This window comes from Heterocephalus glaber, unplaced genomic scaffold (genome assembly GCF_053883595.1).
Source record: "Heterocephalus glaber isolate CG9 unplaced genomic scaffold, H.glaber_assembly_v1.0 deba00001757, whole genome shotgun sequence".
In the NCBI taxonomy this organism is placed as follows: Eukaryota; Metazoa; Chordata; class Mammalia; order Rodentia; family Bathyergidae; genus Heterocephalus; species Heterocephalus glaber.
Window position 1 is genome coordinate 2009711 of NW_028258454.1, and position 21315 is coordinate 2031025.

The following is a 21315-nucleotide window of genomic DNA, read 5'->3' on the forward strand; positions in this document are numbered from 1 at the left end:
GGACCCGAGCCACGCTGCCTCCCGGGCCGGCGACGCTGGAGTTCCCAGTGCGTGGTCTGGGAGAAGGGAAAAAAGTTACTCCAGCCACCACCCGCCGACGGCCGGGCTTGCTGGCCCTGACCGGGGACTCCATAGATGGCAGCCAAAAGACTAGGGGCCAGGCGGGTGGAGCGCAGACTGGCGGGCTGTGGGCGGGGCCGGGCTGTGGGTGGGGCCAGCGCGCGCTCAAGCCTCGCTCTCTGCTCTGCCCTAGGTGAGGCCTCTTCGGCCCGACTGCTGGACCAGGACTGGTGTCACAGCACCAATGCCGCCCGCCCGGGACCGCGTTGCTGCCGCCGCGGGCCGCAGGAGTGAATGACCCTGCCACGACTTCCTTCCTGGGCCGCCGGCGCCTCCTCCCGCCCCACCGGCCGGCTGTTTTGATTAACCCCCTGGACTGCTTCTGTGAACTTCAATATGTGTCATGTCATTGTCACCTGCCGCTCCATGCTCTGGACCCTCCTGAGTATTGTGGTAGCCTTCGCGGAGCTCATCGCCTTTATGAGTGCAGACTGGCTGATCGGGAAGGCCAAGAGCCGCGGCGGCGGGGCCGAGTCGACGGCAGGGGGCGCCCCCGAGCCCCCTCACCCCACGCTGGGCATCTATGCTCGCTGCATCCGCAACCCTGGCCTGCAGCACGTACCGCGAGACACGCTCTGCGGGCCCTATGCGGAGAGCTTCGGAGAGATCGCCAGCGGCTTCTGGCAGGCCACTGCGATCTTCCTGGCCGTGGGAATCCTCATTCTCTGCTTGGTGGCCTTGGTATCCGTCTTCACTATGTGTGTGCAGAGCATCATGAAGAAGAGCATCTTCAACGTGTGCGGGCTCCTGCAGGGAATCGCGGGTAAGTGGGGCGGGGAGGGCGCAGTCACTCTGAAGACATCTCCCGAAGAGCTTTTCTTCCAACTTTCTGCTCCCAGCAGCATGTGCCTTTGGTGCGCCACGTGGGTCCCTTTTCCCTGTGTCGCGCACTCCTGCTCAGCACGAAGATCCAGTCTTGCTCTCTTCCACTCACTGCTTGCTTTCTCCTGTCTACCTATTGGGTTTTGAGTACCTGCCCGTGGCTTTTGCTTCCCCCTAGATTAAGGCACACTCCCAAGTGGGCACATCTCCTTGAGAGCCAGTCCTGTCAGCAGCCAGCAAGCTGCTGAGAAGGAATGAGTGGGGCTCAGTGGGAGCAGCGGGCTCCATGCTTCCCCCCAGTGAGTTCAGCTTTGGCCCAGGAAGAGGCTGGGAAGGAATTCGTATCAGCTGCTCTGTTTAAATTGTGTCTTCTGGAGCCTGAGAATGTTCTGTGCATGCATAGAAAATGCAAACTACTCTTCCACTTTTCTGGGAACTTCACTCCTGAGCTTGTTAGACAGGTGTAGAAAGAAAGTGCGAGCTCATTATAGTGATCCCCGAGGGCAGGCTGTGACCTGCAGGAAGAGATTCCAGCCCCCACTCCCCACCTTCCTAGGATTCCCCTGAGGGTTGCAAGGTGGATGTGAACCCAGAGGATAACAGTCCGTCCTTATGCTGAGTTAGAAGACATGCACTGAAAGTAGAATAGACTATTGCTTTCATTTTTCAGGGGGAAAAAGGTGGGGTTTTTTTTGGTACCGGGGATCGAACTTGGGACCTTGGGCTTGCGAGGCAGGCGGCGGAAACACTGAGCTAAATCCCTGGCCCGAGGTATTCATTTTTAAACCTAGGTATTTAGCAATTTCAAGCCTAACACGAGGAACAGGAATCCACCCACAGCCCTAAATGAAGGATACAGGTGGCTCCTCCTCAGGGAATGGGAGCACACACCTCCTGTAGTGAAGATAAGCACTGATCTGGGCTGCAAGGAAACAGACCCCAGATGAATGAACTCTCCTCAGCCTGCAGCAAAGCTGGAGCTCAGCTGGGTTGCCTTCTAAATAAACAGATCAAATGACTGTTTTTTTTCTTTCCCCCAAATAGCTGATAAGATAGTTTTCTGTTCCTCAAATCTTAGGGGCCCCTGTGTGGTGTGGCTGGTATGCATTTGCAGGAAAGATTGGAGTGGGGTGGAGGAAGTGGGCCAAGAGAGATACTGATGATAAAGGACCTGTTCTACGTCCTTGTCTGGTTTCATAGGCCATGTACTCCATCCTGCCACCAGGGCTCCTCTTAAGTTCTCCATCCCAAATCTTGGACCCTCATTTCTTTATCTGTCATACCATGAATGCCCAGGCAGTCAGTCATAAGCACTCACGGATTCTGGGAGGCCAGGATTCCCTTTTCAGTTTTGTCACCAACTAGCAGTTCCACTTGAGATAAATGTTACCTCCTCTCTGGACCTTGGTGTTCTGTCGTCTGAACAATAGGGAGATTGGAAACTAATTACCTTATTATTATTATTAAACTTACATTATTATTATTATTATTATTATTATTATTTTGCTTAGATTTCCCATTCTGTGAAGCTTATTGTCCCCTTTGATTTGCTTCTGAAATCTGAGGTATATGCCCTTGAGTTTAACATTTCATCTTCCAGAAATATTAAATAAGGATTTCAGTACTGATTCATATTTTTCTTGTCTCCTCCCCCCACCCCCCCACTTTCTTTCGGGATTGAATTTAGGATCTTGCACTTGTGAGGCAGGCACAGTGCCACTGAGCTAATTCCCCAGCCCCATCTTTTTCTTTTCAAAGAAATGCCCCTACTTTATTTTCCTTGGACATACTGTGTCTCTCAACTGTCTTATTTTAAAACTTCTATGGTGTATTACCAAAGGCTTTTGAAAAGTCAAGAAAAAAATGTTGATAAGTGAAGCCAGCACACATTGAAGAGCCCTGGTTGACCAGCCAGGAGGACTTAGCTTTCCCTAGCTGGGTTGAACTCACACATCCTGTGTTTCCATTCCTGGGTTCTGTGGGTTCAGTCTGACTTGCCCTGCTGTAAGGCCTCCAGTAGGGATCTCCCTTCTAGCAAGCCTGTGGCCATTTACAGCAGGGCATGGGACAGGTTGGGCCCCAACACCCAATCTGTCTTACAGTCATTCAGAGGCACAGGCATCCTTTAGTTCCAAAGACTGTTCACACAGTTTTTAATAAGGGGTTGGACTGGTGAATCCCATCTCCAAGAATGCAGGTCAGTCTGTCAGATCCTTTTTTGCTGGTTCCTGTTCACTTAAGTGGCAAGCTCATTCATTTCTGTGCAGAGATCATGTGTGTATCTTAGCTATTCACACACTCCAGTGAGTTTTCCTGGCTTTTCTTTCTGCATAATGCCTCTGGGAAAAAGAGTTGAGGGGAAGGAAGTAAAAGCACCCCCCAGGGCCTAGTCTGCCTGTCCTCTGTCTCTTCCAAAAGTCTGAGTTATCTAAGGAAACTATTGACTTTCTCCCCAACCTGTGACTTAGGCAGCCTCTCAAAACTTCTGAAATTACTCACAATTGTAAATTGGCAGGAGGCAGAGGTTCCTGTCTAGTCATTCTGCTCTCTAGGGGCCTAATGCTGAGCATTGAAACCCAGGAAAGAAGCAGTTCCTTCACCCTTCCAGGCCAGCCAGCAACACAGGTAGAGAGGAAACCATAAGAAAGATGGACTTGGCATCTGTCACATGCTCTGGGGACACATCTGCCATGGGCTTCTTCTCCCCTGCAGAGGTCCATACCAGGCAGTTGAAGCGATGTGAACAGCAGCCCTCATCTTAGGTGGGGAGCTGAGGAAGGGACCAGGCCAGTGGCACACAGCTGACCTGCTTTCTTTCTCTGGGGCCTCAGCCAAGGGCTTGGCAGCTGAGCACAGCCACTCCACCCCCATTTATCCAGTGTTGAGACAAATGGTGAGAAGGCTGCTGCCAGAACAGCTCAGGATTCTTCACAAGTACACTATGGGATGTCTTTGTTCTTACAGCTTGCATCAAGGGATGTTTTGTAAAATGTAACTGCAAAATGATATTGTAAGCATATTCCTTTGCTACATCTAATTTTAATGAATAGGCCACAACTTACAAAGTTGTCTATAAAAATATAAATCACTAAGATCTTGATGTTATCATTTTAGAAGCTGGGTGTGAAAGAATCTGCCATCTCAGTGGCACCTATGTTACTTTAAACAAATAATTACTGAAGATCGAGTTAACCTAGACAGCAGGGTATGCCTGTCGTTAAGGCCTCTCCTGGTAGTGGGCACCCAGATGTGCTTCCTAAGTGCTCTTGCACAAGGGCCTGAGCTTCCAGCACTTACTCTCAACAGGAATGCAGAGTTCAGCCCTCATCTTATAGCTTCAAAGCATTGGGCTCACTTTTCTCACTTGTAAAATGGGTATAATAAAAATACATACTTTAAAGTTATTTTGAAGATTAGATAGCTTTCCTGTCGCAGGAACAAAATATCCAACACCCACAACTTAAAGGAGGAAAGATTTATGTTGGCTCACAGTTTAGTGGGTTCAGCCCATGGTCTCCTGCTGGCTCCAGGGAAGAATGGCATGGCAGGGAAAGCTGTTCACTGCATGGCAGGCAGGAAGCAGAGAGAGAAGGCAGGAGCTGGGGTGGAGAATACACCCTTCCAGGCAGTCATACCCAGTGACTGCCCCTCCAACTAGCTCCACCTCTGAATGTGAGACTTTTGGGGACATATTAGACCTAAACCATAACAGATAATATATGAGAAAGGCTTAAGCATAGTACTTTGCATATAGTAACCAATAACAGCTATAGGATAGGTATTAAAGTATTTCTGCTTTCTTGGCAAGTTTTAGTATATTTCTTATGTTCCCTAGAACTGGTTCATTCTAAGGAGCAGGAGTATTGTTTGTAGCCTTTAGACTTGTCCTTGTCCTGTTCACACCATGAACTCATTGTACAGGGACAGGGCTGAGGGTGCAGAGCAGTCCTGGGCTTTGGGGTGACTAAGTGTGTCCTTGGATCATTTTTTTTTTCAAAGCAGAAGATAGCAGCCGCATCACCAGGAATACAAACTTCTTCCTTCCCTCCCTTTGCTCTGGCACACATTACTCTATCCCTTTTCTTTCTGGAGCAGCTTTTCAGTGGAGTCTTGATTGCAGGTGGCTTCTCAGACTCCCCTGGAAACATAAATCACCAGCTGACTGGCCTTCATTCCATGAGAGCTGGTTCAGGACTTGGCAGAGCCAGAACCGCACATGGGTTCGTATCCCTCTGGGATTCATTACAAAAGTTGGGTAATCAGCCAGCAGGGCTGGTTTTTGCCAGCTGTCTTCCTTAGGTTGTGACCTGGATGTTATCCACAGTGAAACTGTAGAATGCAAAGATCCAGGTTTTCCATGACAGCATCAAGCAGTTTGTTTCTGGAAATGCAAGTAGGGCTCTTCGTCCATGGACTCCCCAGTGACTCGGGCTTGGGACAGAGCCACTAGAATGAGCTCAGATTTGCTCACTCTGGCTTGCTGGAACTGTCCCACTGGGCTTGCCATAAGGCCAGGCTGGCTGCCTGCTGTCCTCCAGTCTTCCTTCATGTGTTGCTTTCCATCTTGTTGGCTCTCACGCTGGCTGCTCCTCTGTCTGCATGGGTCTCAGTTCAAGAGGATCACCTCGGCAAGCTGCCCCAGCAGACTGAGCAGATAGATTTCTGTGGGCTGAATTCAGCCTCTGCAGGGTTGGAGTGGACACTATGGTCATGGGAACTGCTTTTCTGGTGGTGCTCAAGGGCCTGGTGTATGAGCAAAATGGCTGAGGGTGAAGGAAGACAGTATGAAAAAAAAGGCAAAAGAGGAGATGAATCTTAGAAGCTAAGTGGCAGGTTTTGCCTTTGCTGCTTTTAGAATTGTTTTTATTATAAATCTGTGTGCTGAAATATGAGTGGGCCTCCCAAATACACGAAGATCACCCTCCAGGATTAGTATTTTCATTGCTTTTATTCACAGGGTGAAAGATATTTGTGAGCATCAAGGTGATGACCACAGCCCAACCTAGTGCCAGTTCCATTTACACTAATCTCCTCCCAATCCATTTACTCCCAGGCTAGAGAGAATAGATCAGCCATTGAAGAGGAGAAAAATGAAGACAGGAGCTTGGGGAGGAAGGAGAACCCACCACATAGTTTTATACCTAAAAAATTCTCCCAGCTTTCTCTGAGAAGGTAGTGTGTGACCCTGGTTACCCAACTTCAAAATGGCCTCAGAGTAGAGGGAGGGTGCCTGTTTTTCCCTCAGGAAGAGCCAGGGGTTGGAGGCAGCCTGCTTCCAAAGGGGGCTCTGGATTCTACAGACTGACCCTCAGCCTCAAGTCAGGTCAGCAGTTCTGTCTGAATCAACTTAAGAATTCCATGGATGTGACACATTTACTAATTCATCAACTTTTAGTAATCCTTGGAAAAAAGTAAAGAATATATAAATGTCACAGTAAGGCAGACCAAATTTAAATGCCAAGTCAGTGAACTATTATGGGATGCCTACCTAGTACAAATATTTGTAGACTTTGACCTAAATTTCTTGAGTTTCTGCTCCCTAGCTGTGTTAGAGTCATCATTTCATAAATGATGCCCTAGAGAGGTTAAAAAAAAATCATGTCAGAGAAATAAAGAACTCAACCTTATCATTAGATTAAAAACTACTATGTAAAGGGAAGTAAATCAAGCAGGCATTAATTTGATTAAATCTAAAGTGTAGATCAGTTTTTGAAGAACCAGTTATAAAGTCTAGAAGAAAATCAAATCCTTTTAAAAGTCAGATAACAGCAAATGATATGCAAAATAAAATGTGTAAAGTAGCTTGCTGTGGCTACCACTTAATTGCTGACATAAAGGATCCAGGAGCCATGGATGATCCAAGTTCAAATTATATTAACAAATAATCACATAAGTACAGCTCTGAATATTTACATGAGCATTTCAGGACTCTGAATAGCTTAAGGCATGGATGATACTCTTCTAACTTGTGAAGCCACTGTGGAAAGAACTGTGCCTCCTATGAAGAACTGTGCGGTAGCACAGTCACCTCTTAAGTTCATTTATTATATATGAATCCCCAGGAGCTTTATGATAAGAACAGCAATAACTCTCAGTTCAACCCCCTCCCATACAGACTAAATCTATAAATACACATATTAAGACAATGAGGTCAATATTAAAATACTTTTAGAATCAGTACAAATATGTGACCACAACTCTAATTTCAAACCAAAATGCAGAGTGACAGTGTATTCAGAGTGATAGAGGCCAACCTCAGGGACTCAGGTTAAAAAGGTGGTACCTGGTTTGTTGTAGCATTTAACATAGTAATGCTAAATCATTACACACCCAGAGACCTTAGAGGGCAAGATGTTTACTTATTGTCTGCAGAGTTTCATAGCACAGGAACCAGTTAAAGAGTGTCTTTTAGTATACTGCATACTGCACTTTGACAGTTTATTCTGAATTACCAAACAAGAGCTGTCTTTCATAATCCTGCATGTCAGGGGAATAATTCATTGAGAAAACATCTCATAGAGTTCTCCTAGCTGCTTAGAAGCAGTATAACAAACAGCTTCTCTGAATGTGGACTAACATTTCGAGAGGCTATATTTGAGCAGTTTTTGAGAGAAGTGCAAAGTGCCAGTGAATGACGGCTGGGAAGGACCTGTGGAGGAGCAGTGATGACAAAGTGCCCTGTCTTACACTGTGTCTCCACATACCCTAAGAGCATCAGATCATTTTTAACTGATAGCCATTAATGTGGAGTAATTATAAAAAACTTCCTCTGGAGGCCTCTGTTCTAAGGGCCTTTTATGATAACTTTGCTCTGACTGCCATCCAGAGCGTTGTTTATGCTGCCCTGTTCTCCTGTCTCCATCCCCACCCTGGACAGTATTTTTCTCATCAGTTACAGTGCTACAGGAGTGCTTTTATTAGAAAATGTATATCCTACCAGGTCCTCTGGGAAGATGGCAGCAGCACTGATACAAGCTTTAAAAAAATTAATACCTGCACATATCAACGAGCTCCTTTTCCTTTCTTTCCCCTCAGAAATCTTGCTGGTTAAAAAGCTCTTACTGTTAAACACATACTGTGCCGGTATGTGATGTAATCTGCCTTGTAGGGACATTGCCATCAGCATTGACTTGGGCGAACCCTCTGACCTCTGCTTCCTGATCTGGTCCTAGAAGTTGCCACATGTCAAGTTGGGCACTGGTCCAGCTTGTCTATAAACTCTTAAAACTTTATTTTTTAAAAAATTCTTTTATTGGTACATTTTAGGTATACAATTCATTACATTTATCATTGGGTGCTTGTACCTGTACATGATGTATCTTGGTTCTTATTTTTTTCCCCATTACCTGTGCGCCCTTCACCCCTCCACCCTTCCCTATTTACATAGATTTCATTTCCATTTTTTTTCTTTTCTCATAATTTTTCCTTTACCTTCTTTCCTTTCCCCTTCCCCTCCCACCACCCCTACACCTTTGGACCTTTTCCTATTTCAAATGATCAGTTATTCATTTTAATCATTTTAATCCTTATTTACACTTTCAGTTTCTCACACTAGAGAAACTATTCGGTATTTACACATTTGTGTCCTATTTATTTCACTTAAGAGTATGGCCTCAATATGCATCCATTTAGCTATAAATGTCTCTAGTTTCTTGTTTTTTATGGCTGAGTAGTACTCCCTTTTATAAAAAAAACCTCACATCTTCTTTATCCAGTTTCCAGTTGATGGGCACTTGGGCTGTGTCCAAGCTTTAGCTATTACAGACTGTGCCGCTATAAACATGGGTGACCATATATCACTGTAGTAAGATTCTTTTAATTCTTTTGGGAAGATACCCAGCAGGGGAATAGCTGGGTCAAATGGGACCTCTAGTCCTAGATCTTGAGGTATCTTGATACCTTGAGGTATCTCCATACTGATTTCCACAGTGGTTGCATCAGCCTGCACTCCCACTAACAATGGAGAAGGGTTCCTTTCTCCCCACACCTCCGCCAGCATTTGTTATTGGTTGATTTCTTGATAGCAGCCATTCTTTCTGGGGTGAGGTGGAATCTCAGTGTTGTTTTCATTTGCATCTCTCGAATAACCAGTGATGTTGAACATTTTTTCATATATTTACTTGCTGCTTTTAGTTGTCTGAGAAATGTCTCTTTAAACTCTTAAAACTTTAAAAGAAGACTGCAACTAGATTCCAAGGAGACAAAACTCAGAAGGAACCCCTTGTCCTTGACTTTAGTGCTTGTACAGTAAATCACTGGCTTCTCAGAAGGGTTCCCCGCCCATCTCAGCCACCAGAAATTGCTGCATTTGAACAAGTGTCTATACTGCATTTTACTTCTTTTGCCAGCTTAGTTCATATTATCAGTCACTACTGCTAGTAACACTTTTACCAGTCCACAGTAAAAAAAAAAAAAAAAAAGATTTTAAGATTTTATAGAGCTAAATGTGTGCAATTTAAAGAACTATCCTATTACATTCTTCACTTTTGTGTGTGTTAAAATATTCTTTCTTAACTGGGTATGGTGGCATATGCACTCTGGAGGCTGAGGCAGGAGGATCACAGATTTGAACTCCACCTGGGCAGCTTAGCAGGACTGTCTCAAAAGAAAAATGGCTGGGAATGAAGCTCCTGTGCAGGCCCTGGATTCAATTCCTAGCATTATAAAAAAAACATCGTTTATGAAATTATGACAAAGAGATAATGGTTATTTTCAATGTCCTTAATGTTAGCAATATAAAAAGACTGACCTCCCAATACTTGGCTGATCACTTAATCATAATTTTTATCTAAAGTTTTCAGCCACAAAAATCCTTGTAAATTGTCGAATATGTCTCTTCTAAGACAGAGCAGGGACCCTACTTGAGCCCCATCTTGATGATGGAGGGTCATTCCCCAACAGTGTCTGTGGAGTCCCCACACATGAGCACTCAGTCCTCGCCATGTGCTTTGGGATGAGAACACCTCATTGACCACTCAGTGGACACGGAGCTAATGTTGGTGCGATATGTCTTCATCATAGTCTTCATAGTATCTGGCTGTCTGCTTTGGGAAACTGTGAAAGAGAAAAGGTTGATGCCCTGCAGATAGCTATTAGAAATCCTCAAAGAATGTCAGCCGTCAGCATAGACAATGATAAAAATTAGGAAAAGAGGGGTCAGCACACAGGTCAGTGTTAACTAGCAGGCAAGTGTGGTGCCTACTTCTCTGCCCGGCCCCCCCAGACCTAGAGAAATGTCCTAAAACATGCCATGCCTCTAATGGAACCAGAAAGCCCAATGCCCTCTGCTCCGGCGGGTCTGTGAGTTGTGCTGGAGGCTGCAGCCTTTTCCTCTGCACCTGGTGCTGGCAGTATTGCCATTCCACAGCCTCAGGCTATCTCTGGAGCCCACCCGGCCTCTCCGTAAATGGCCAAGGCCACAGTCTGCCCACATCCACTTCCCCATTTCCCTTTGTACCTGTCCTTTTCTGCACTCCACCAGTTTTCTCCCCACCCAGCCTGGCTCTTCATTGTTCTGCAGGGAGGCATGTTTGGAAACTATTTCAGAGCTCTGCCTCTAAGGGAAGGTGGGTCTCCAGATACCTGAAAATGTATTATAACTGATCGACTCACCACCTTCTATGCATGCCTCCCAACAAAGAACCATTTCTGGCCAGGAAGGTAGTTTTTGGTGCAGGCAGTGAAGTAAAAAGCCAGGTCATGGTTTGGCTCTGGCATGAATTTCAGGTTGGTAACACTGTAGCTGCTGTTTTGTTGGCAAAAACGGTCAACCCCTGGGATTCATTTTATTGACTGAAGCTTTTCCTCCAACTATTTCAAAAACTTGGCAAGAACTTCCCATAATGGCTTTGCTTAAACATGCAATGTAATCATATCACTCTAGTTTTTCATTCATCTATTCAGTCAACAAATACTTACTATATACTTACATTGGACATTGTTCTAGGCAGCTGGGACACAAAAGGCTGCGGAAAGTCCTCTGTCATCACGGAGTCCACAATGAGCTGGTGGGGACAGACAGTGAATTACATAGTACGCTAACAGTGACGGGTGCGATCAGTGTTGGGTCTTACTGTGGCTTCTCCCTGGGTTGCTGGGAGCAGTAACAGATGGCTGTCTTTTGTTCTTGTCCTTTAAAGATTTCCTTTGCAAATGGAAGTCTCATCAGTGTGTGACTTTGATCTGGACCTGCCTGAAAAGGAAGCAGGGATGTGATGCCCAGGACTCACCCACTGTTACTGCACACAGTGGGAGTGGCCTGGTGACCTCACTTGCAGGCGGGGCACATGGCCTTGTCTGTGTGTTGAGGTGACCAGCAGAGACAAGTAGTGATAGTGTAGCAGTTGTATGTCTGCCCTGGAGGGTAGGCGGGTACAGAAGGCCAAGGACAGGCTGTGAGGCAGCTGAGGCATTCTCCCTTCCTCAAGACTACAGAGCTGTGGCTCAGACTCAGCCCATGTTCCCGGCACCCACACCCCTGGAGCCTGAGTCCATCGACTTTACCCCAGGAGCACACTGCTTAGTCTGTCAGGCTTCAGTACCAGCCAAGACCATGAAGGCATTTTTGGACAAGAATGTTTTGTTTTGTTTTGTTTGGTACCGGGGATTGAACTCAGGTCCTTGCGCTTGCACAGCAGGCAGCAAAACCACTGAGCTAAATCCCCGGCCCATGAAGGCATTTTTCTTTCCACCTAAAGTTCTGTGATAGCCTGCTATCTGGTTTGAGGGCAGTAGGTAGGAAGTAGGTCAGACATGATTTCGTGGCTGATCTTTCCCAGTCAGTGCTGAATGTTGTGAAGAAGCAGGAAGGACCGTGACTCCTTTTCCCAGTGGGTTTTGGTTTTCATGCCTTCTGTGTCATGGGCACTGGGACTGCAGCGATAAGTCACAGCTCCCAGCCTGTTTTGAGTTACACCCAAACCACATGCGCAGGCTCCCTGCTGGCTGAGGAAGCAGCAGGGAGATTAACATGACTCGGGTGGCAGAGTGCAGAGGTGGCATGGAGAGGCAGTGGCTGGTGAGAGCCAGCGACAGTGGGGCTGTCTGCAGCCTGACATGGCCTCTGAAGGGTAGTTCTCGTGGCTAACCAGCAGTTTCCTTTTTCTTTGACCAGTAAGGTTGAGTCATGGTCTAGGCTGACCCAGTGGTCAGTGACAGTGGCATCTTCTGATCCTCTGGGTGCAATGTGCCAGGAGGCTGTTAGTGAGACAGAGGGGAGATGTCCTATAAGGTCATGAAAATGCTACCTTTCCACAGGGACACAGCTCTCCCCTCCAGGCTTTCAGGAATTCAGTGGTAGGAAAAGGCACAGGCAGAACCAGAGTGATGGGTGTTTCTGACAGTGATTAAGGTGAACGAGGTTCACTGTGAAACCCAGTACAGTACTTGGCTTCTTGCTCTAGTTTCTAGCACTGCGGGCTGGACATGGGGATCCTCCTGTTACTGGAGTGCAGGTCTGCACTACTTGCTCTCCAAGAAATATGGGGGGGCCATTTATTTTGGTGGAAAGATTTATTCAAAGCTAGCTCCAAAGGAGATGGGGGGAGGCACTCTCATTCGCCTCATATCTCCACCCACTTTATTTAGGTATGCAGGGGTGATGGGAGGAATACTGAGGCAGTAGACCGGTGGGGGTGGGGGTGGGTGTCACATTCTGTGTTTCATCTCCAGACTATTCTGGGCTCCTCCCCTCCCTGTGGATACAAACCCTAACCCACCTTCCTCCATCCATTCATCTGAGCTGAGGAGATGGTGGCCTACACTAAAAAAGAAAGATCCCAGTTTTTTAAAGATCTCTTTTATCCTCTTGGTTACACTACAGCCCTCTTTGCCAGTATCTATGCTACCATGTGACAAGAGAGAGTTCAGCAAATTATGCATCATTGTTTTGCACTTAATTTCCAACTTTTCTCTTAGAAAATACAACTGAAATCGCACCAATTTCCTGTATGGTGGCTGGAGCATATTACCAAAAAAACCCAAAGTAATTATAATCCACACCCAGCCTACATCACTCCTGCCTTGTCTTATGTTCCTGGTATATTAAACTGCATTCATTTTAGAGTGAAGCCGCACATAATACAAATGAAACATGTAATCAATATTTAATTGAAACTACATGTGAATATCTTGGGTCTCTTAAAGGGAAGCACATTGCCCTTGCCCTAGGCTTGCACGGAGAACATCTGCCTGCTCCCACAGAGGGGCCAAGTCCTGCACAGGGACATGTCCTGGAGCCCCGGTGGGGTGCCTGGGGTCCATAGGGCAGGCACTTAGACCTGAGGGAGGACAGAGCTCACTGTGCCTCAGGTGAGGCTGTGTGGAGAACAAGGTGGGGTGGCAGCAGGATTAACGGGCTTGTCACAGGCCTTAGAATTAAGTCATTTTGGATCTCTCTGCTGCGTAAACCTGGTCAGATGAAGAGCAGCGATTCTTTTCAATGGTGCTAAATTGGAGCCTGTTACCCTTCCCTTTCCCAAAATTATTATACCTTTTAAAACATTATTCCTCCCCACCCCTCTGCAATGAGCAGATCTGCTGGACATGGTGGTAACTCCTGTGATCTTAGCTACTCAGGCTGAGGCAGTAGCATTGCAAGGTTTTGAAATAGAAGGGTTGGGCTGGGGCTTAGTGGCAGGACTCTTCCTACCTTGCTTGGTTCATTGCTTATTATCGGGAAGACTCATGGCTTGTGCTTACACACTGGAGCAGGCTGTGAAATGCTTTAATGTGATTAGGCTACTGGTCTCTTTTCCAATTTTGTTATGAATACAGAAAAAGTACTCTAGACTTTAAAATTCTCAGCCACCTTGGGACTTAGATTAGTTCATTTTTACAGGTGAGGAAATCAGACAGGAAGCTTTTCTGAGGTTCAGCTCACAGGAGAAAAATGTTTGATTCCAACCTGACTTTACTTCAAGGTCAGAGGTCCTAAATGACTGAACCACTTCATAACTTAGAAGGTCTCTACTGCTAGTTCATGTCCTTGCCTCATGTGAGCTCTCCGGCTGCACGGTTCTAGCTTTTGACTTGAATCCACACCCCAGACTGCTGGTTCTGGACCCTCCCATTCTAGAGGGGGACTGGCTCCCTTCCCCACCCCATAACTTCACATGCACTGCTGGTCTGTCCCACCTGTGCAGAAAGCAGTCTGGGGCTCTGGGTTGGCTCAGCTTTGTGATCGACCATCTGCAAACAGCAAGCACAGAGTCCCTGGAGGCTTCCTAAGTGGGACAGCAGGTGAAGGGGCAACACTTAGTCCCAAAGACTGCTTGGGGAGAACTGCTCAGCCAGGTGAGAGGACCATCCTAGATGAAGGTGACTGTGAAAGTTGTGATCTGTGGCCTACAACACTGTCCCTAGTCTTCCCTCAGACCTCAGTGTCACAACTCCAGTCATGTTTGCTGGGCAGGGAAGTTGCTAAGTCACTTGGAAACTGTAGGGTGGCAAACCTAGAGGATTTCTGTCTAGGAAAAGATAAAGAGCTCCAAGCCAAAATTTATTTTTAAGGATGAAGTTCTAATCCAAGGTATCACAAAAAATAGGACTTTTCAGTTATAATTTAGTAATCTTGTCATTTTTCAAAGATAAATTTTTCCTGCTACACAGGAAAATAGTACCTTTCTCTACTAATATCATGCAGATGAACTAAAGGCCTTTACTACAGCCTTCCTACTGGAGTTTCACAGGGTAAGACTTGGGGTTGGGGGTTGCCTTTTTACTTTTGCATTTCAGGTCTGCTGGTGTGTGGAGCCAGGGCCAGGCCTAGGCTGAGGCAGACCAGGGTTTGCTGCCAGGCTGCACAAGCATGCATCAAACACCTATATGTGAAATCCTGCACATCAGTTGCCTCTCCCTGAGATATGAGTCCAGGCAGGAGAAAGACCTTAGATTTGCCATTTCCAGTTATTCAGGAGAAGTCAAGCTGTGAGGAGTATTAAGGAAGGATGCTGCTATAACAGCATGGAAGAATGGAAGCAGGGCTTATTAATATCTACTCAAGGCAAAGTTGACTTGAAAGCATCCACACAAAAAAACTGTTAGAAAGTTTGTGATTTGTCTGTAAATCACAGAGATCTGTGTGAAATTCATTGTTGGCAAATACTAGAAGACACTTCTTGTGGGTGTATTTGGAGCACTGACAATCAGGTTAAATCTGGCCCTCTGCAAAGCACCTGTCTCACATTTAACCAGCTTGCATTCCAATGCTTCTGTGAGGAGTTCCCTTGTGCCAGGGCCCAAAACCCAGATAGTAAACACCCTGAGTTTTGCAGACATGTGGTCTGTAGCAGCTATCCAGCTCTGCTGTTCTAGCACAAAAACAGTCTGTAAATGAATGGGCACTGTGTTCCGATATGTTAAGCCACATTTGGCCTGATGGCCTTGGTTTGCCAGCGTCTGCCTTAGACCCAAAGGGCAATGCTCACAGCAGTACAGCCCTGAGCAGATAGTTCATCTACTTTCCCATAAGAGAAATCATTAACGGAGTCACATTTCAACATGCAGGTAAGTGGCTGAAAATATTTCTAAGTGGCATTTCTTGCTCAGGTAAGATTAGTTGCATAAAATGATCCTGAACATTTTCTATTATGGAACAGATGCTGTTGCCCAGAGCAAGAAGCAGTTAACAGCAGACTGCAGTGGGTGCAGTGTGCTACAGAGCTACGAGGCTTCATCAGTTTTCTCTTCTGTCCCGCAGGCCTGTTCCTTATCCTTGGTCTCATCCTCTACCCTGCTGGCTGGGGCTGCCAGAAAGCCATAGACTACTGTGGACATTATGCATCCGCCTACAAACCCGGAGACTGCTCTTTGGGCTGGGCCTTTTACACTGCCATCGGCGGCACAGTCCTCACCTTCATCTGTGCTGTCTTCTCCGCACAAGCAGAAATCGCAACCTCCAGTGACAAAGTACAGGAAGAAATTGAAGAAGGGAAAAACCTTATTTGCCTCCTTTAGTGTGGAAGAGACATTAATGTCATTTTTTTCCTTTGTAATCTTGTGAAACAGTCCTCATCATATGAATCAAGTGGAGAAATAGCCTTCACCTATCAAAGCCACATTCCACAGTCTGGGCCTTTACAGGACCTGTGAGGGGCAACACCTGACTAAGCACAGCTACTGGACAAGGACAAATTATAAGAGTAACAACCTGTAACATCGTTTAGCAACCCTGACTGCAGTTGTGGGGTTCGATCAGACCCCATCTCCCCAGGTCTCAATGAAGGATAATGACCGGGATTATGAAGGCACCATCTCTCTGACAACAGAGAAGATTTAGTTGGCCACTAGCCTGGCAGGCCATTTTAAGGCCAAAGAGGAAGTTTCTGCCTCACAGCTGCATGTCTGTGAGCATCTCTGCCTTAGGATGAGATCTCAAGTTGGCGTTTGGTTTTCTTCCTAGTTCTTTCATATTGTTTCAGTTGGAGACTAAAAGGATACTCACAAACTTACTGGGGATAGGATGTGTGCCAATGGACCAAAGTCCTCAAAGACAGTGTGGGACTTACTCTAAGCTGAATTCTGGGGGAAAGTAGATCACCCAGACTGTCACTCCAAGGTGTTAGAAATGTTTGAGTAAGAGACACCAAGGGCCTGTACAATCACATGAGGATAAAAGCTCACACCCTGGCCAGATGAGCAGTTTCCTCTTCCAGCAGCCAGGCTAGTGCCCATGCAGGCCCTGCCTCCTCTTTCTTCTAGATCCAAGATTGTGCTTTGACTGCCAAAGGAAACATGTTTCCTTCTATCAGGGACAGTGGGCTCCACACCAGCTGTGACACAGTCAGGTGCTCACAAGGAGGAACTGCCAAATCTCGGCCCTGGGGGGACCTTTCCTGTTTGGTGATCCAACCTTAGTCAGCTGGATTCCCAACTCCTTTAGCAGCAGAATAGGAAAGTTTGCAGGAAAAGGGAGCTAGTGATGGGAGTTAAGCTTCTCTAGTCACTGGTGTTAGAGCCTGAAAGAAGACTGAAATAACATTAAACTTCTGCAACTGAAGAGTTGCACCAGAGACTTGGAAAGCAGAGAGTAGAAAGTTTATGCAAAAACCCGAGCTAGACCAAGCTCACAGCACCTGCCTATACCTGTTTACAGAAATACTCAAACACCACTGTTAGAAAGGATTGAGGAAGAAAGAAAAAAAGATTCAGGGCTTTTAATGTAGTTTCTTTAAGTTTCCAATACAATTGATCTGGGAAGGTGGTAATCAGAATGAGCAAAAGTCTGACATGCGCATCAGGGACTGAGAGGGAGAAACATTCCTCACCCACAGAAGTCAGGGGGCATGGGCCTGTCCACTGTCTGGAAAGATTAAGAGTGTGAGTCTCTTCGGGTTTATGAATCTGCTCACAGCGGGCTTTATTCTGAAAATGTAACAGCTAATAAGCACCTTCTACTGGCAAGGTATTTTGTGCTAAGTACCACCAGATATTCAAACTTGACTCAGAAGTTACAACTTTGCACCAGTGAATGATGTCAAAGCTGTGTGAGTTAGAACCATGGCAGGCAGAATAAATAGCTGTTTTACAGAAATGGAACGGGGAGACTAACATTTTTATTATATCCTGTTTGACCTTTGGCCTATAATAGACACCATCTTATCTCACAGGTGAAAGGCCAAGGGCAAAATATGAGCAAATCTTCTGAACCAAAGCCAGCTTTTTTCAGAGAGAGAAGGGTTAACAGGTATCCTCCTAGAAACTTAGGCAAAGGCTCAGGAAACACTAACCATCTCTCTAACCACATGAAATAAATGGGCCATGGGAGCCACTGGGTGAGGCTCCTGTGCCTGACAGTGCTTTATAATGTCTAACCAAGACCCTCCTCCTGCCAGGTAACTACTTTCAAACCTGAGCAGTATTTTTCATTTAAAGCAGTTTCCTTCATCAGGCAAATGCTGATACAACTTTTTCTTAAATTTCTTATTGGAAGATTAACCTTTACAAGATAGAGAATCCACTTTACAATCTCAGCCGCCTCCTAGGACAAGGCATAGGCCCAGAAGACCCTGTGAGTGTGTTCACTGCCTGCTCCTTGGCAAAAGTGGGAGGGCTCCCCTAGGTCACCCTGTCACAGTAAACCCATCAATAGCAGTCACAAAAGAAAATGGGACCTCTCAGGCAGGACAAAGTCACTTGACAGTGTTCATTAATCTGAATGATATAGAACACTAAGAAGAAAAAGGCACATACACAAAACCCCAAGCCACTGAAAACTGACTTAGCATAACAGGAAGAATGAGTCTTCTGCCACAGGGAAAGGCAGTGTTGGGTCTGTGAAACCTTCAGCTCATCAGCCAGCCTTTCTTTGGGATAAGACTGTAATGCTACCCTGGACCAAAACCCTCCTGCATGGCTCTTTAAAAACCACTCAATCCACATTTTCTAATAAATAGGACCATTACTACTCCAAGAAAAGCCTATTTATTTTGCCTGCATTTGTGCTTAAAGTTTTGTGACGGGCTGGGCATCTCAAAGCACTTTGAGGCAGAAATGTTTGCCTCGGAGTCTGTGGATTCTTTAAACCTGTGTGCTAATTCAAAGTGTAACATTTAATTGTGTGAGGGTTTCTGTGCAGTTCTCAAACAGCTGTGGTGTAATGATTCTTGTTAAACATGTATCCCATAAAGTGCCAGTCTTTTGTTTAATGTGTAGCATATTTAAATATGTATATACATACACAAGTTTTTGTGAAAGATGTGCAATAACAAAGGTGTATGTATGTTTTCTTTTGGAAACTGGACAGGAATCAAAACAGGGATGTTTTCTGTTTTGGCAAAGGAGAGTTACACATTTTTGCCTTCATGGCCTAGTTATTAGCCTATGACAATTTTAATGCTACATGAATCTTATGTGAAGAAAAGACTGGTATGAAATAGGTTTTTCCTGGGTCTAAATTATAATAATCACTCTATTTATGTGAAAGTTAAGCCAGCAAGCCAGGCCCAGTTAATGCTAGTCTTTTGTGTGAAATGTGAAGCTGCGTGTTGCCTTTTCTGTTAGTGTGACGACTAGTTGCTGGAACATAATCGCAGGCACTGTTTCTTAGCGTGCTTTCCTGGACCCTGTCAATGCTAGGCCACTGTGGAAGGGCTGACCGCACGCCTTCTTAGCCTAAGTCCGGCTTTGGACAGACCTCTGCAATAACGCCTGGCCCCAGGAATCACCACCTGCGTCTGTTTAAAGTAGCAGTGACGCCCTGTGGGGCCAGAGTCAGAGATGGTTGGGTTTCTTCTGAGACTGTGGTGGAACTTTCTAAGGACGAGGGAGTCGTCAGGTGCTCTGGAGGAACGCGGCACCACTTGACATTAAACAGCCACTTGAGCCAAACAAAAACTGTACTACAGCGATAGACTCAATTTGAGCCCTCAAATGTGTGGTTACCGTTATACTGTAAACTAATACATTGTCTAGCATTGATGAGGTTCCTGTGCCTATGTATTTTCACATTGTGCTCCCTCCCCCTCAGATTTGAATTAAATCAGATCTTACAAACCCATTCCTACGAGTCTGAGACTACTGGCTTCACTATGATGTGTACAGTGTGATGGAGAAAACAGCTACCAGTCAAAATCGAAACACTTATTAAGTCAATGAGGATAAAGATTAACTCAAGCTTTTCCAAATATTCTATTACTAATAACATATATATCACATCCTTACTACAGGTTATCTTCTAACTTCTAAATAAGTAGTATTTCTTCCTTGGAAAAGTATTAACATAATTATAAATAGGAGAAAAACTTATTACACAAACATCTTAAAGTAAAGCTACACAAGAAATGAAAAAGCTTCAAAGTCTCTTTACATTTGTGATGGAAAAAGTTACCTGACACATTCTCTTTAACAAAGTAGCCAGGTGTGGTAGCCTTTATCCCAACACTTGGGAGGCTAAGGTAGGAGGACTATTGCAAGTTAAAGGCCAGCCTGAATTACACAGCAAGACCCTGTCTCAAGAAAGAAAAAGAAAAAAAGCCAACTGCATGGAGCTGTTCCACATCTACACTTCTGCAAGGTAATCCTGCCTAAAAGAAGCCTCAACCAGAGTAGTAAGATTCCTCATCTGTAAACTCAAAGATGACAGTAAATCCTCTCTTCATAAACTCAACCAACTCTCTACATCTCATGAGCACTTACTGTTTGGTAGAATAAACAAAAGTGGCTGTTTGTTCCCTGGTCCAGGGCTTACAGCAGCTCAAAGTATAGTTATGCTTTGGTTTCTAAATATACCTGACTTCTGGCACGTTTCTAATTGAAATCAAGGTTTTAAAAGCTGGCAAAACACCTAAATCACTAAAGAAAGTTTTCCAAACAAATTGTAATCTGAATAGCCCAAGCAGAATTGGAAATTTTCCATAGCTTTTTCAGGTATTACTTCATGTTTTTCAAAGGTATACCCAAGAGAAAGGACCTGACTTGGAGCTGAATTCGAGCCTCCCCAACCTTAGCTTTGACCTGACAATTGTGCTCTGGAGCAGCTTTCCAGGCCCGGTCTTCCTGGAACACACCACTCACTCCTGGATCCCCATGGTCAGCAAAACCCATGGAAAGGGACAGTCTTTATTGCCCTCGGCATTCCTCTTACATGGCTGTTACTTCAGGAGTTTCAATCAATACCTTTCTGACCCTTCCACACTAAGGAGAAGGGCATCAACACAAAACACTCTTCAAAGCAGCAAGACCACTAACTGTCTCCATGGCACAGCCCTGCAAGTGGCTTAGTCATTTGGTGGTGATCCCACTGTTGCCCCACCACCTTCTTGCAGCTTCCTCTGCTTACCCTGGAGAGTTCTGTGAAATAACCCTTCAACATGTGTACTACTAATTTTGCTTAGGTAGATGGCATACAGATAAAAGCAGAAACCCACATGGCAAAGAAAAAGTCAAATCAAATAACATGTAGCTATTAGCAGCTCTGGCTTTTTATAGCCAAGTATCCTGAAGAAGCTAACATCCCCACGTAAGCAGTCCCAAAAAGTCCTAGGCTGGGGGAAACCACTAATTTATTCACGGGAGAAGCAAGCCCAAGTTCAGGTGTGGTAGTGAAGGTAATGCTGGGCTGAATTAGAGATGTTGGGAGAATGGATGAACACAGCAGTGGGGAAGGAGAGTCTAGGGTGACTGCCAGTGTCAGTGTAGAGTGACACAGGCACCCAGATGAGTCCAAAAGGAGCAGGGACAGTGGAGAGTTGGAAGGTGCAGTGTGGGGTGCTGCTGCTGGAGATGTCCTATGTGCAGCTAGAGACACAATGGAGAAGACCAGACAGAGGCAGAAACTTGGGTGTGGGTCTGTCTAGACACAGGTGTGAGTACATGAAGAGATGCTGCAGCGTCTGGTTATTGTGCAGATACTATGGTAAACACTTCACGTACCTT

At 45.6% G+C, this 21315-nt stretch overlaps 1 protein-coding gene across 1 annotated transcript; it reads left to right on the forward strand.

Annotated features, from left to right (window-relative positions):
• The first annotated feature begins 456 nt into the window (after window positions 1-456).
• Lhfpl2 (LHFPL tetraspan subfamily member 2) lies at window positions 457-19438 on the forward strand. The gene is made up of 2 exons (XM_004870195.3): window positions 457-883; window positions 15641-19438. Exons 1-2 carry the CDS (start codon window positions 457-459, stop codon window positions 15895-15897), a joined length of 684 nt encoding a protein of 227 aa, XP_004870252.1. The 3' UTR covers window positions 15898-19438.
• The last annotated feature ends 1877 nt before the right edge of the window (window positions 19439-21315 follow it).